The sequence below is a fragment of the Hylobates moloch genome, unplaced genomic scaffold, assembly GCF_009828535.3.
Source record: "Hylobates moloch isolate HMO894 unplaced genomic scaffold, HMol_V3 SCAFFOLD_10, whole genome shotgun sequence".
NCBI lineage: Eukaryota > Metazoa > Chordata > Mammalia > Primates > Hylobatidae > Hylobates > Hylobates moloch.
The window spans coordinates 26487775-26504565 of record NW_026652285.1 but is presented as its reverse complement, the minus strand read 5'-3'; the positions used below and the strand labels follow the sequence as shown (position 1 = coordinate 26504565).

Here is a 16791-nt window from a genome sequence, read left to right as displayed (position 1 = left end):
GGAGAATGGCATGAACCCAGGAGGCAGAGGTTGCAGTGAGCCGAGATCGTGCCACTGCACTCCAGCCTGGGCAACAGAATAAGACTCTGTCTCAAAAAAAAAACAACAAAGTAACTACCATAGGCAAATACATAGCAAAAAGTTCAGCCTTACCAGCAATCAATGATGCTAATTAAAATAACAAGGAAGTGCCATTTTTTTGCTTTTGTTCCCCAAATATATGATACCCAATACTGGCCAAGGCAATATGAAAACAGGCTTCCTCATACATTACTGCAGGCAGAATATAGTTATGTGCAAGCACTTTGGAAAATGATGCCCAGTGTTAAGGAAGAGACATTAAATAGCTGACACACTCTTAATTCTGTAATCTCAGTTATGAGTCTCTATCATAAGTAAGTAGTCAGCTCTTCATTGCGGGATTATTGTAATCACCCAAAGGGGAAATAGTAGAATTTCCAGCAGTAAAAAAATACACTAAGGCAGTACATTTAGTGTAGTGTAATGTAGCCATGATAACTACAATAACTGTGTAGCAACATAGAAAAATGTTAAATTTATAAAGCAGAAGCCGGGCAACAACGTGAGACCCCATCTCTTTTTTTTTTTTTTGAGATGGAGTCTCGCTCTGTCACCGAGGCTGGAGTGCAGTGTGAGACCCCATCTCTACAAAAAAAATTTTTTTTTTGAGACTGAGTCTCGCTCTGTCGCCCAGGCTGGAGTGCAGTGGCGTGATCTCGACTCACTGCAAGCTCCGCCTCCCGGGTTCACGCCATTCTCCTGCCTCAGCCTCACGAGTAGCTGGGACTACAGGCGCCCACCACCACGCCCGGCTAATTTTTTTGTATTTTTAGTAGAGACAGAGTTTCACCGTGTTAGCCAGGATGGTCTCGATCTCCTGACCTTGTGATCCACCCGCCTCCCTCGGCCTCCCAAAGTGCTGGGATTACAGGCTTGAGCCACCGCGCCCGGCCTCTACAAAAAATTTAAAAATTAGCTGGGCATGGTAGTGATCAACTGTGGTCCCTGCTACGCTGGAGGTTGAAGCAAGAGGATTGCTCGAGCCAAGAAGTCAAATCTGCAGTGAGCCATGTTTGTTCGTTCCGCTTCACTCCAGCCTGGGTAACAGAGTAAGACACTGTCTCAAAATGAAAATAAAATAGACAATACTACATACAATTTTGGGTTAAGCAGTGGTTTCTTTTACACCAAAAGCATAAACATTGGACTTTATTGAAATGAAAAACTTTTGGCCAGGCACATTGGCTCACACCTGTAATCTCAGCACTTTGGGAGGCCACAGTGGGGGATTGCAAGGGAAGACGGGAAATGTTCTAAAACTACATTATGGTGATAGTTGTGCAACTCTGTAAATTTACTAAAAATCATTGAACTGGCCGGGCGCAGTGGCTCACAACTGTAATCCCAGCACTTTGGGAGGCCGAGGTGGGCAGATCACGAGGTCAGGAGTTCGAGACCATCCTGGCTAACACGGTGAAACCCCATCTCTACCTAAAATACAAAAAAATTAGCTGAGTGTGGTGGCGGGCGCCTGTAGTCCCAGCTACTTGGGAGGCTGAGGCAGGAGAATGGCGTGAACCCAGGAGGCGGAGCTTGCAGTGAGCTGAGATTGCACCACTGCACTCCAGCCTGGGTGACAGAGCGAGATTCTGTCTCAAAAAAAAAAAAAAAAAAAAATCATTGAACTGTACATTTAAAAAGTGTGAGTCTTATGGTATGTAAATTATACCCCATAAAGTTGTGTTTAAAAATGAAGTAAGTCCCTCTGCTCAAGACCCAGTCATCTCATCTCATTCAAAGTGAAAGCCAGAACTTTACAATCTCTATGAGAGCCTAGGTGCTAGCTCAACACTCTTACCTCCCTCACCCCATTTTCTGTATCTCTTTTCCTTGCCCATCTTCTAGCCACACCAGTCTCTGCTAATCCCCAAACAGGCACCCTCTGTGCTCTTGCTGTTCCCTTGGCCTAGAATGCTCTTCCTTAAGATGTAGGTAAGAATTCTTTCCTCACCTTCTTCAAGCCTTTATTTGAATAACACTTTCTTTTTTTGTTGGCTTTATTTTTGGTTTTTTGTGTGTGGGTTTTTTTGAGATGGAGTCTCCTTCTGTCGCCCAGGCTGGAGTGCAGCGGCATGATCTCGACTCACTGCAACCTCCGCCTCCGGGGGTCAAGCGATTTTCCTACCTCAGCCTCCTGAGTAGCTGGGATTACAGGCACATACCACCATGCCCCGCTAATTGTTGTATTTTTTAGTAGAGACGGGAGTTCACCATGTTGGCCAGGCTGGTCTCGAACTCCTGACCTTGTGATCCGCCCGCCTCGGCCTCCCAAAGTGCTGGAATTACAGGCGTGAGCCACCATGCCCGGCCTTTTGTTGTTGTTGTTGTTGTTTTGAGATGGAGTCTTGCCCTGTCGCCCAGGCTGGAGTGCAGTGGCCCGATCTCGGCTCACTGCAACCTCCACCTCCCAGGTTCAAGTGATTCTCCTGCCTCAGCCTCCCGAGTAGCTGGGATTAAGCTGGGATTATAGGTGTGCCCCACCACGCCCGGCTAATTTTTGTATTTTTAGTAGAGACGGGGTTTCACTGTGTTGGCCAGGCTGGTCTCGAACTCCTGACCTCACGTGATCCGCCCTCCTCGGCCTCCCAAAGTGCTGAGATTACGGGCGTGAGCCACCGCGCCCGCAGCCCCCTGAATTTAGAGAATAGCAGTGCCTCCCAGTTCTCTGCGGATTTGGCTCCTACACTTCCCGTTGTAACCTTGGTCATCCGCTGAAGCCCGCTGCTTTTCCCAGCCCGGCCTCTGGGGGCCGCTGCCGGGCCTATGAGCCTGTGGACCAGGAGCTCCTGCTGCCATAGCCGCGTCACGTCCGGTCGCGGGCGGAAGTTTTCCGCCGGCGTACCGGGAAGTCGCTGAAGACAGAGCGATGGCAGTTCTGGAGGCCTCGCTCTGGGGCCGACCCGAGGCCACAGTGCCCCCGCGGTAGACCGGACTTGGGTGACGGGCTCCGGGGTCCCGAGGTGAAGAGCATCGGGGGCTGAGGTGGGACCTTAGAAGGGAGTCTGGGAACTCTCACGGCTCTTATTGGAGTCCCTTCCCTGACCCTGGGCTCTAAACTGCCTTTGCTCAGGCTGCCCCGGAAGCAGGTCCGCCCCGTATCATACCATTCCTAGAGGGAACGGCGCAGGCTGGGACTTCCCTCCCTTTACCATCGTCACCAAAGCATGTGGTAACCCCGGGCCGGAGGTTCAAGGGCGTCGCTTCTCCCTAATGTTGCCTCTTTTCCACCGCCTCAGGGATGGAAGGGTCTAAGACGTCCAACAACAGCACCATGCAGGTGAGCTTCGTGTGCCAGCGCTGCAGCCAGCCCCTGAAACTGGACACGAGTTTCAAGATCCTGGACCGTGTCACCATCCAGGAACTCACAGGTCAGCAAGACCCTTGGAAAGAGGGTGGTCAAGAATGTGGAAGGTGGGCAGCTTTGGTGATATAATTCTTATGGTGGCTGTGTAGTCTGCCACAAACTCGTCGTGTGAACCTAGGAAAGTCACTTCATCTGGTTCCCTGTTTTCTCCTCGGAAACATAAAGCATTCTGACATTGTGGGCTTCTGAGAGCTTTCCGACCGGGCGCGGTGGCTCACGCCTGTAATCCCAGCATTTTGGGAGACCGAGGCGGGCAGATCACCTGAGGTCAGGAGTTCGAGACCAGCCTGGCCAACATGACGAAACCCCGTCGCTACTAAAAATACAAAAATTAGCTGGGCGTGATGGCACATGCCTGTAGTCCCAGCTACTCGGGAGGTTGAGGCAGGAGAATCGCTTGAACCCTGGAGGTGGAGTTTGCAGTGAGCTGAGATTGCACCACTGCACTCCAGCCTGGGCAACAGAGCAAGGCTCCGTCTCAAAGAGAGAGCTTTCTTTTTTTTTTTTTTTTTTTTGAGACAGAGTCTTGCTCTGTTGGCCAGGCTGAAGTGCAGTGGCGCGATCTCAGCTCACTGCAACCTACGCCTCCTGGGCTCAAGCAATTCTCCTGCCTCAGCCTCCTGAGTAGCTGGGATTACAGGCGTGTGACATCACACCTGGCTAATTTTTGTATTTTTGGTGGAGATGAGGTTTCACCATGTTGGCCAGGCTGGTCTCGAACTCCTGACCTCAGGTAATCCGCCCGCCTCGGCCTCCCAAAGTGCTGGGATTACAGGTGTGAGCCACCATGCCTGGCCGAGAGAGCTTTCAGTAGCAAAAGAAAGATCCTTATTTTCTGCTCCTGCTGTTTCAGAGAAAAGGAATATGTATATATAATAATAAATGGTATTTTTTGAGGACTTACTATATAGTAATACCAAGTGCATTACACGTATTACTTCATTTAGTCCCTGTAACAACCCGTACGGGGTATACCACCATTACATCATTTTTCAGATGAAGAACTGAGGCACAGAGAGGTTAAGTGACTTACCTAAGGTCCAACAGCTGGTAAATGGAGTAGAGTCTTAAAGTCTAAAGAATTTGCTGGACGTGATGGCTCACACCTGTAATCTCAGTGCTTTGGGAGGCTGAGGTGGGAGGATCGCTTGAGCTCAGGAGTTCAAGACCAACCTGAGCAACCTAGCAGAGATCTTGTCTCTACTAAAAAAAAAAAAATTGCTAGGTGTGGTAGGTGGTGGAGGCTGAGGCAGGAGGATCACTTGAGCCCAGGAGGTCAAAGCTGCAGGAAGCTACATCATGCCACTACATCATGCCACTGCACTGCAGCTTGGGCAACAGTGCAAGACCCTGTCTCAAAAAATAAATAAATTAATTAAAAAGGCCAGGAGTGGTGGTTCACACCTGTGATCCCAGCACTACGGGAGGCTGAGGCAGGTGGATCACTTGAGCAGGAGTTTGAGACCAGCCTGGGCAACACAGTAAGACCCTGTCTCTATAATTAAAAAAATAAAAAACCCCAAAACCCCGCAAAGTCAGAAGAACTCAGATTAAGTCAGACAGTAAAAGAGAAGACTGAATAGACAGCTTAGGTAATCTTATGGACCTGGAGTCAGCCTGCTTGGGTTTAAATCCTGGCTGTCGTTTACTAGCTGAAGAACTTTTTGTAAGTTACTTCATTTCTCCAAGCCTTGGTTTCTGATTTTTTCTGTAAAACATTAAACTGCCTCATAAAGAATTTATAAAGTTCAAATAGACAAACCACAGAAACACTTAGGAATTTGCTGGGCAAATAGTATTCAATAAGTGTTAGCTGCTATTATTACCTGGTTTCTCTTTCTTGAGGGGAAGTTAGCTCTGTTTGTTTGTTTGTTTGTTTTTGTTTGTTTGAGACGGAGTCTCACTCTATTGCCAGGCTGGAGTGCAGTGGCGCGATCTCGGCTCACTGCAACCACTGCCTCCTGGGTTCAAGCAATTGTCCTGCGTCAGCCTCCTGAGTAGCTGGGACTACAGGCACGCACCACCATGCCCAGCTAATTTTTGTATTTTTAGTAGAGACGGTTTCACTATGTTGGCCAGGATGGTCTCGATCTCTTGACCTTGTGATCTGCCCGCCTCAGCCTCCCAAAGTGCTGGGATTATAGGCGTGAGCCACCGCGCCTCTTGAACTCTTTTAAAAACAATTTTTGACTTTTTATTATGGAAAATTTGAGACATATATAGTCAAGAGAATAGTATTGCCTGCCTTGTATTCATCACCCAGCTTCAACAATCAGCCATATTCTCACATTCTTATGTTGTCTACACCTCCATTCACCTCCCATCCCCTGCTCAATTACTGTTTTTCACACCTTTTTAGAAAGGTAAATTGTCGTGCCTTGAAATGTATGAATCTTAGCCGTACATTTTTGACAAATGGATACACTTATGTAATCTGGACCATTGCAATTTAGCAATGTTTCATCTTCCTAGAAAGTTTCCTTATGTTCCCTCCTTGCTATTCTGGGGGAAACAGGATGTTTGCTTTTGTGATGGAAAATTTCAGAGTATATCGTGAACCCCTGTGTACCTATCACCTAGTTTCAACAATTATCAAAACATATCTAATCAAGCTTTGTCTACAGCCCCATCCATTCCTTCCCACTCTGAATTGTTTTGAAGCAAATCCCAGACATAAATACTATAAATATTTCTGTATTTTTGACAGATAAGGATTCTTAAAAATAAATGATGCCGGCTGGGCGTGGTGACTCAGCCTGTAATCCCAGCACTTTGGGTAGCTGAGATGGGTGGATCAAGAGGTCAGGAGATCAAGACCTGGCCAACATGGTGAAACCCCGTCTCTACTAAAATACAAAAAAATTAGCTGGGCATGGTGGTGCGCGCCTGTAGTCCCAGCTACTTGGGAGACTGAGGCAGGGGAATCACTCGAACCCGGGAGGCAGAGATTGCAGTGAGCCGAGATCGTGCCACTGCACTCCAGCCTGGCGACAGAGTGAGACTCCATCTCAAAATAATAATAATAATAATGATACCATTATGCCTTAAAAAATTGAACATTTCCTTAATCTGATTTAATGGGGGTGAGGAGGACCACAGATTCTTTTTGGTGTAAATGGTACTTTAAGAAAAATTGGAGGTGAGGGTGGTGATGAGAATATTTCACATTCTTTTCCCATACTTTCAGATGCCCTCCTGCTTTAATAAGACTGTTTCTGATCCAATATTTTCCTTGCCCTTAGCTCCATTACTTACCACAGCCCAGGCGAAACCAGGAGAGACCCAGGAGGAAGAGACTAACTCAGGAGAGGTAATAGAAGTGCCCTCTCCCCTATCCTCCTCATGTAGTAAACATTCCAAATGAGAGATATGATAGGAAAACACAGGAATGCAGGCTTGGTTTCTGCAGGCTACTTGGCACTTCTAGAGCTCCCAGACTTTTGGGGTCTCTGGGTAATGAGACTTTCTACATGATCAGGCTGCTATGCACCATTGGAGGTACAGATCTGCACCTGAGGTCACAGGGTTACTGAATGAGCCATTTTAAAATGTTGGAAAGGGCTCTTTATTTGAAGCAGAATTATAAGTTATTGTAGGTTGGAGATGGTATGACCTGTGTGTCCAGGTCGTTCCAGAGCATTAATTTGCATCTGTTGTTCTAGCTAGTTGTTAATATCTGCTCCTCTCCATTCTCAAAAGCATCCTGGTTAGGACAATGAATTGTATGATTGCCCTGGACAGAAAGAATTGTCAGTGTTAGAGAACATGTCATTTTAAGCTGTGATAATATCAGTGATCCTGTGGAGCAACATCCTGTGAGATACTATTGAATACACACCTGAGATTTCTTCTCAAGTAGCAAGGGAGCTGGAGTATTTATTTACCTGCAGCTGCCAGTCACTGGGGGAGTGCTGTTGTCAGGTTTAGTGGAAGTCATTAATTCTGGCCAGCGCCCCTTGCAGGCAGTGAAGAGTCCAGGAACCAGAGAAGCCTTAAGCAAGGAGGCAAAGGGGTCTGGCATTTGAAGTCAATAGGTGTCGTGAGATTTTGGTCACATATGAGTAATCTCAAAATACTGAAAACATATAAATTATCTACTTTGTACTGTGGCAGACTTCATTGCAGTCTGATGTGGCTTTCTCCTTGTACTATGATTTAGGGCATTCTGTCCCCTGCCCCTGACTGCTAAGTGTTGAGAAATGCAAATTTAACCATACATAGAGTGTAACATAGTTAGGAAATGCTGTTCCCCACACAAAAAAATCAAGTGGGACTTAAGGTTTGTCTGTATCATGGGTCCTTTCTTCGTCCATATATACAAGGATTGCTTCGATAATACCCATTTTTTAAGTCTCTGTGGTTTATCAAGTCTTGTGGTTATCAGGACCAAAGCCATATAGTTCTGAGGCTGTTTGGGAAATGAACTCTACCTCTAAGCTGTCAGAATTGTAATGCCCTCTTATTTCTTTCCCAGGAGCCATTTATTGAAACTCCTCGCCAGGATGGTGTCTCTCGCAGATTCATCCCCCCAGCCAGGTGCCTACTACTTCTCAGCCCCCATTCCTTGCCAAAGGCTAGTAGAATTTTAATTAAATCCAGGAATTGAGACTTGGAGCCAGGTGATAGAGATGCATCATCACCTAGCCTTTTGGCCCTTTCAGAAAAGATGTATTCCCTTATACCTGGCCCGTCACCTTCCAGTATGGATTTTTTCCTGTAGCCATTCAGAAAGTGGGAAAGGATAGTAGCTTTAATGATGAAATATTGAAAAAAATTGAGGGAGTGATTGACTAATCACCAAGAGATGGGCTCTTGAGAAGTTTCAAAATAGCAAATGTTGTTAGATGTTCAGGTCCTTAGTTCTCATTGCTGCAGGTAAAGAGCTTGCTGGCAAGGGGTATAATATTTTTTAAAATGGCCTTTTCTGGTTCTCCCTTCTTTTCCGTTGTAGACATATCAATTTTTTATGCTCCCTCTCCCTCCTTAGTCCATCAAGGCCAACCTTCGTGCTGAGTGTCCCTGTGGAAGACCAGCATGGCCTTCCTTTGGGAGAGAGGTACCCTTGGGAGGTCAGTCGGGCTAGGAGTGGGTATGTTCCCTGAGGCCCCTCAGCTGGTGCTTGAGAGTCTCTGCCACTGGCATTGTAGTAGGTGGAGGAAGCCTCTCTGTTCCCTCATGTGGCCCGTGGGCGGGGGGCTGTCTGCAGGATGATGTCCACAGAAAGTGCCAACAGCTTCACTCTGATTGGGGAGGCATCCGATGGCGGCACCATGGAGAACCTCAGCCGAAGACTGAAGGCAAGTCGGCCCCATTCTGGTGGCAAGAAGTAGGCCTGGCTGGGAGAGTGGGTAATTGAGCAGGAAGCATGGGGGAGGCCCTACCCTGACTCTCCCACACTTCCAGGTCACTGGGGACCTTTTTGACATCATGTCGGGCCAGACAGATGTGGATCACCCACTCTGTGAGGAATGCACAGATACTCTTTTAGACCAGCTGGACACTCAGCTCAACGTCACTGAAAATGAGTGTCAGAACTACAAGTGAGTGTCTCCAGAGCCAGGGCTCAGCGCTGTTACTACTCTGGGACTGCTTGGCCCTTACCCAAGAGCCGTACTCCACTCAGGCAAATGGAGCTCTAGTAAGTATAGTCTGCCTGTGTCTTTGGCAGACGCTGTTTGGAGATCTTAGAGCAAATGAATGAGGATGACAGTGAACAGTTACAGATGGAGCTAAAGGAGCTGGCACTAGAGGAGGAGAGGCTGATCCAGGAGCTGGAAGACGTGGAAAAGAACCGCAAGATAGTGGCAGAAAATCTCGAGAAGGTCCAGGCTGAGGCTGAGAGACTGGATCAGGAGGAAGCTCAGTGAGTGCTCACCCTGTTCTGTCTTCTCACACTCAAGGCTCCAGGAGAGGAAATGGCTTCCAGCTGAATGTGTCTGAATAGTTTGTAAACTAGTCAGCTGTCAGTCAGCAGCATGCCTGCCCTAGATCCTGCATATTGCTTCCATGCCCTTTTTCTAGAGGTTTGTTGGGAGAGTTACCTATGAAGAGTCAGCATGATTAAGTGAAAAAAGTATGTTGGTTAAATAGTGCAGAAACCAGAGCTCCAGTCTTGGCTCTGTCCTTTAGGGAATGGGCTTATTTGGATGAATCAGCCACTTTCTAGCCACCCTTAGCTGAAAAGATGAGCTAATTAGCCTACATTTGTTCCCTCCAAGCTTAAAAATTTCACAGGGGCCAGGTATGGTCGTTCATATCTGTAATTCCAGCACTTTGGGAGGCCAAGGCAGAAGGATCACTTAAAGCCAGGATTTAAGACCATCTGGGGCAACATAGTGAGACCCCATGTCTACAAAAATGAAAATTAAAAAAAAATTAGGCTGCTGTGGTAGACCTGTAGTCCTAGCAACTACTCAGGAGGCTGAAGTGGAGGATAACTTGAGCCCAGGAGTTTGAGGTTACAGTGTGCTGTGATCACACCACTGCATTCCAGCTTGGGCAACAGAGTTGAGACCCTGTCTCAAAAAATAAAAACATTATAGATGTCCTTGACCTGAGAGAACCCTCTCTCTAGTGGAGACACAGTGTCCATACTAACTAAAGTTGTGGAAGTGAAGGACAGAGAAAAGTCCATTTTTTTCACACAGTAGTATAACAAGTTTCACTGGAAGTGGGGTATAGTAACTATTTAAAGGACAGTAAGTGTATAGAAGTGAAACTTTAGAAGGCCAATTATGGCCAGTTCACGGAAGAAGCCACTGTTTTTTTAGAAACAGAGTCTTACTCTGTCGTCCAGGCTGGAGTGCAGTGGTGCAGTCGTGACTCACTGTAGCCTTGACTTCCTACACCCAAGCAATCCTACCACCTCAGCCTCCCAAGTAGCTGGAACTACAGGTGCGCAACACCATACCTGGCTAATTTTTGTATTTTTTTTTATAGAGATGGGGTTTCCCCATGTTGCCCAGGCTGGTCTTGAACTCTTGAGCTCAAGTGATCCACCTGCCTCAGCCTCCCAAAGTGCTGGGATTACAGGCATAAGCCACCATGGCCAGCTGGAAAAAGCCACTCTTTTTTTTTTTTTTTTTTTTTGAGACAGAGTCTCACTCTGTTGCCTAGGCTGGAGTGCAGTGGCACGATCTCAGCTGTCTGCAACCTCCACCTCCCAGGTTCAAGCGATTCTCCTACCTCAGCCTCCCAAGTAGCTGGGACTACAGGCATGCGCCACCATGCCTGGCTAATTTTTGTTTTTTTAGTAGAGACAAAGTTTCACCATGTTGGCCAGGCTGGCCTCTAACTCCTGACCTCAGGTGATCTGCCCACCTCGGCCTCCCGAAGTGCTGGGATTACAGGTGTGAGCCACTGCACCTGGCCCAGAAGAAGCCACTCTTTTTTTTTTTTTGAGATGGCGTCTCGGCTCTGTTGCCCATTCTGGAGTACAGTGGTGTGATAGCTCACTGCAACCTCTCCCTCCTGGGTTGAAGCAATTCTACCTCAGCCTCCCAAGTAGCTGGGACTACAGGTGTGCGCCACCATGCCTGGCTAATTTTTGTATTTTTAGTAGAGACAGGGTTTCACCACATTGGCCAGACTGCTCTCGAACTCCTGACCTCAAATTATCCACCCATCTCGGCCTCCCAGAGTGCTGGGCCACCATGCCGGGCCCCAAGAAGCCACTCCTAACCCATTCACCTCACTTCTGAAAAAGATCAGAAATAAGAGGTTTTTTGCCCTGGTTTGGGAGAATTCTTTTTTCCTCCACCTTTTTGCATATAGGCAGCTGGAATTTAAGACATTTCTGTTCCTTCCAGGCAAAACAGCTAGGACATACGTGTTCCTCAGAATGGGATCTATGCCAAATATAAAAGATGGCGAGAGCTAGATGTAATGATGATCACTGAAGAATTGTTCATAGTGTGGTGAGAGAGAAACTTTAGCCCCCAAACTAACAGCCTTCAATGGCCCCCCTTGGCTGCTCACAGGTATCAGAGAGAATACAGTGAATTTAAACGACAACAGCTGGAGCTGGATGATGAGCTGAAGAGTGTCGAAAACCAGATGCGTTATGCCCAGATGCAGCTGGATAAGCTGAAGAAAACCAACGTCTTTAATGCAACCTTCCACATCTGGTAATGAGAGCTGGGGGATGAGGAGCACTGCACATATCTAGACCTTAGCTGTTGACCACTAAGCCTGGGTGCCCACTTCCCACAAAAGAGGGACTGTAGGTTATCTTCACCCAGCCAGGTTTCTTTCATTCATAGTGATGGGATAGACACAATAGGGATTGGAATTCTAGAGCTTGGTGACATCCACCCTTCTAAAGAAAGGAAAAGGCCTGAGCCCTTCAGCCACTTAAAAACCTGGTAAGCTGACTGGTGCTGATTTCTTATCCTCAGGGTGTTTGATGTTTCATTAATTTAATAACTGTTGAGCGTCTACTCTGGAAAAGGCACTATGCTGAGTGCTAGGAGGGCAACAGCAAAACAGTATGCAGTCAACCTTCTAGTTGCATATAATCTAGTGGAAGGGATGGATAAATAACAAGCAGTTGTAATGCAGTGTGATGATGGTAAACCCAGGGTGCTGTGGGAACACATAAAGGCACTTGATCTAGTTTGGGGAGGCCATATGGAGAGTTTCCCCATAGGGGACTTATGTTTAAACTGAGAGGTAAAGTAGAAGTCTGCAGAGAGGGGGTTGTTCCTAGCAGAGAGAACATGATGTGCAAAGAAATGGGAAAGAGGGAGTGGTGAATTCAGAGAACAGAAAGGAGCTTATTGTGACTGAAGATTGAGTGTAAAGGGGAGAGTGACCGGATATGAAACTGGAGAGTTACCAGTTCCTGAAGGATCTCGTAGGCCTCATTAAGAGGTTTGGACTTGATCCAAAAGGCAGAGGAGACACTGAAGCATTTTAGCTAGGGAAGTGACGTAATTACAATTGTATTCGTGAACGATGGCTTTTCCTGCACCATGGGGAATGACTTGGGGTAAAGAGGTGGAATCGTTGGAAAGGATACTCATCAGTAGGAATCTAAAGGAAAAGAATAGTAGCATTGAATTTGGAGAAAAGTGGAAAGATCTAAGAGATTTAGCAGGTAGAATCAGGAGAGGTTGGCAGTTTTGCACGGAAGGAGCTGAGGGAGCATTCAAGGATACCACCCAGGTTTCTGCTTTGGCATCTGAGCAGCAGGGAAAAAGATGATGACTCAAGTTTTGGACATGTATTTAAAGTGCCAAGTACAGCTTACATATATGGACTTGAAGATAGATTTAAGCTAGGTTTGGGGTGAGAGTGGGAAATGTCAAAAGTTTTAAGTGATCCCTGTATTTCCCCCCACCTTTCTACCTTCCTCTGTAGGCACAGTGGACAGTTTGGCACAATCAATAACTTCAGGCTGGGTCGCCTGCCCAGTGTTCCTGTGGAATGGAATGAGATTAATGCTGCTTGGGGCCAGACTGTATTGCTGCTCCATGCTCTGGCCAATAAGATGGGTCTGAAATTTCAGAGGTAGGAAGTGTAGCCCTTTCTTGGGGAGTGATGTGTCTTTGATATAATTTGTATCTCCAACCTGGTACTGCTGTCCACCATGTCAGGAGCCCTTGCTGCCCACAGACTGGGAGTTTTCTGTGGCTGAAGACCTGTCAGCATCTGATTTTCCCCTCATCACAGGGCTGTCTCTACTACTGATCACACAGTCACTGAGTTGCATGACTATAGCATAGTTCCCAGCCTACAGTCCCCAGAGCCTTAGTGTTCCTCAGGATATTTTCAGTTTTTGTTTCTTAAATTTAAACCAAAACATAAACATTTGTTCATGGAAGGCCCCCAGGCAATTATATAATAAATGTAGTTTGTTCATTAAACAAAATCTTTTAAACATGGACCCAGTGGGGAGGTGAGAGAGGGAATTGAGCATAATAAAAGAAGCCCTTGGCTAGAATGAAGAGTGAAATCATTGGGTTATAACTTCCCAATAATCACTTTAGGAGGAGTCCTGTATCCATCTCTGTTTGTGTCTCTATTTTAGATACCGACTTGTTCCTTACGGAAACCATTCATATCTGGAGTCTCTGACAGACAAATCTAAGGTACTCTGTGAAGCTCCATTTTCACTGGAATACAGAGTTCTTATATCTCTTAAGAAAATGGACGATTTGCTTTGATATTGGCATTCAATTTATTTTTTAGACCTAGATTTTAAGAGCCAGTATATTGTTCAATATCTTGTCTAGTTCAGGTTTAGTTTTGGGGGTCTTGTAGACGAAAATTAGGTTTTGACAGTGTGTTGAGAAGGGATATGGGCAGGTCAGAGGAGGGTGTGTGCACTAGGCTAGGAAAAGAATCACCGTGAGATAGATGTTTACAGGTTGAGTATCACCAGAAGTGTTTTAGATTTGGGATTTTTTTTCAGATTTTGGGATATTGGCATATAGATACTAAGATATCTTGGGAATGGGACCCAAGTCTAAACACAAAATTCATTTATGTTTCTTCTTTTGAGACAGAGTCTTGCTCTGTTGCCCAGACTGGAGTGCAGTGGCATGATCTTGGCTCACTGCAACCTCCGCCTCCCAGGTTCAAGTGAGTCTCCTGCCTCAGCCTCTGGAATAGCTGGGATTACAGGCGCCCACCACCACACCCAGCTAATTTTTGTATTTTTAGTAGAGATGGGGTTTCACCATGTTGGACCAGGCTGGTCTCGAACTCCTGACCTCAGGTGATCCACCCGCCTCGGCCTCCCGAAGTTCTAGGATTACAGGCGTGAGCCACCGTGCCTGGCCTGTATGTTTTATATATACCTGATACATGTAGTCTGAGGTAATTTCATACAATATTATAAATAATTTTGTGCATGAAACAAAGCTTGTATACATTGAATCATCAGAAAGCAAAGGGCCGGGCGCGGTGGCCCACACCTGTAATCCCAGTACTTTGGGAGGCCGAGGCGGGTGGATCACGAGGTCAGGAGATCGAGACCATCCTGGCTAACACAGTGAAACCCCGTCTCTACTAAAAATACAAAAAAAAATCAGCTGAGCATGGTGGCGGGTGCCTGTGGTCCCAGCTACTTGGAAGGCAGTGGCAGGAGAATGGCGTGAACCTGGGAGGCAGAGCTTGCAGTAAGCCGAGATCGCGCCACTGCACTCCAGCCTGGACGACAGAGCAAGCCTCTGTCTCAAAAAAAAAAAAAAAAAATGAAAGCAAAGGTATCAGGTATGGAATTTTCCCTTGTGGAATCATATCAATGGTCAAAAAGTTTCAGGTTTTGTAGCATTTTTAATTTTTTTAATTTATTTATTTATTTTTATTTATTTATTTATTTTGAAACGGAGTCTCACTCTGTCACCCAGGCTGGAGTGCAGCCTCCCGGGTTCACGCCGTTCTCCTGCCTCAGCCTCCTCTCCTCCCGAGTAGGTGGGATTACAGGCGCCTACCACAATGCCTGGCTAATTTTTGTATTTTTGATAATGACAGGGTTTCACTATGTTAGCCATGATGGTCTCGATCTCCTGACCTCATGATCCACCTGCCTCGGTCTCCCAAAGTGCTGGGATTACAGGCGTGAGCCACCGTGCCTGGCCTATTTTTATTTATTTTTCTTTTCTTTGCTTTTTGTGGGTTTTTTTTTTGTTTTTTTGAAATGGAGTTTCACTCTTGTTGCCCAGACTGAAGTGCAGTGGCATGATCTCGGCTCACTGCAACCTCCGCCTCCCGGGTTCAAGCAATTCCCCTGCCTCAGCCTCCTGAGTATCTGGGATTACAGGCATGCACCTCCACACCCAGCTAATTAGGTATTTTTAGTAGAGACGGGGTTTCTCCATGTTGGTCAGGCTAGTCTCAAACTCCCAACCTCAGGTGATCTGCCCACCTTGGCCTCCCAAAGTGCTGGGATTACAAGCGTGATCCACCACGCCTGGTCTATTTATTTATTTTTCTTTTCCCATCTACTCTTCCTGAAAAGGTTTTGTAGCATTTTGGATTTTTGGATTAAGGATGCTCAACCTATGGTACATTTTCATTGATAGTGAAACAGTTCTAAGTGCATTGTTATTTGCCCAAGGTTATTGTAGTTCAAATCTATGGAAGATAGAGTCCAGCTACAATACAAGTTTCCAGTGGGATACAGACAGAACATGACTTGAGAGATTGATAGGATTGGGAACAATCTCTGGAAGCCTGTCTTGGTGCCAGATCCATAGCCAGTTTTCTCTTCTTGGGCAGGAGCTGCCGTTATACTGTTCTGGGGGGTTGCGGTTTTTCTGGGACAACAAGTTTGACCATGCAATGGTGGCTTTCCTGGACTGTGTGCAGCAGTTCAAAGAAGAGGTTGAGAAAGGCGAGACACGTTTTTGTCTTCCCTACAGGTCAGTATAGCGCAATGCTGAGTGAACTTGTATAGGACCAAATTGAACAGAATTGAAGCAGCAGTAATAATGGAGGCAAAACAGTATAAATGGTGGGAAAGCAAAAAAAATGGCACAGAATCACATGACATTGATGGGCAGAGACTGACCCAATACTGCAAGCAGGACAGAATGTGACCACCTAGTCCTTGGAGTAGAAGAATGTTGCCTTAGATGGTTTAGGGGGTTTTCTTGGCATAGAGATCAAGCCTCCTCTCCAGTTTCAAGAAGGTTTTTCCCTGAAGCCCTTGGAAATACACAGGAATGCTTCTTTTGATTTCTTTAGGATCCCATTGATGGATGGAAACTCTAGTTTTTACCTAGAGTAAGGCCGCTTCTATCACCCCAAAACAAAGCATTTCTTTTCTTCTGCCTCCTTTCTCCCCCGCCAAGTTCAGGGATGCCTAGGAAAACAGCAAGAAGTACTGTAACCCTCACTCACCCCTACTCCAGGCTTCTCTTCTCTTTGGGTGTGTGTCCTGTCCCTGTACTCTGCAATGACAATGAGGCTCTTGTGACAGTCTTCTTGATTTTTGGCTTTCAAGCAAATCCAAAATACACTATAATTCCTCACCAAGTGTTCTTTAATAGATAAAATGACGTGAATGGTCCCATGATCAAGTCCCTGCCCTGAACTGACTTAACTCAGATCTCAGTTACTAATGAGTTCTGCTGTGTCCATCTGCAGGATGGATGTGGAGAAAGGCAAGATTGAAGACACAGGAGGCAGCGGCGGCTCCTATTCCATCAAAACCCAGTTTAACTCTGAGGAGCAGTGGACAAAAGCTCTGAAGTTCATGCTGACGAATCTTAAATGGGGTCTTGCTTGGGTATCCTCACAATTTTATAACAAATGACTTTTTTCCTTAGGGGGAGGTTTGCCTTAAAGGCTTTTAATTTTGTTTTGTTTGCAAACTTGTTTTAAATTAAATTCGGGTA

General features: G+C 46.3%; 1 protein-coding gene across 5 annotated transcripts; it reads left to right on the top strand.

Annotated features, from left to right (window-relative positions):
- The first annotated feature begins 2906 nt into the window (after nt 1-2906).
- Nucleotides 2907-16754, top strand: BECN1 (beclin 1). Of its 5 annotated transcripts, none has more exons than XM_058445463.1 (12): nt 2907-3041; nt 3318-3449; nt 6688-6755; nt 7920-7981; nt 8652-8736; nt 8843-8985; nt 9114-9308; nt 11425-11571; nt 12806-12955; nt 13476-13536; nt 15671-15813; nt 16541-16754. In XM_058445463.1, the coding sequence occupies exons 2-12, from the start codon at nt 3320-3322 to the stop codon at nt 16707-16709; spliced, it is 1353 nt and encodes a 450-aa protein (XP_058301446.1). In that variant the 5' UTR covers nt 2907-3041; nt 3318-3319; the 3' UTR covers nt 16710-16754. The 5 variants fall into 5 exon arrangements, with proteins under 5 accessions (XP_058301446.1, XP_058301447.1, XP_058301450.1 ...); XM_058445464.1 differs by having other exon boundaries at nt 2913-3063; XM_058445467.1 differs by lacking the exon at nt 15671-15813 and having other exon boundaries at nt 2913-3041.
- Nucleotides 16755-16791: the final 37 nt, after the last annotated feature.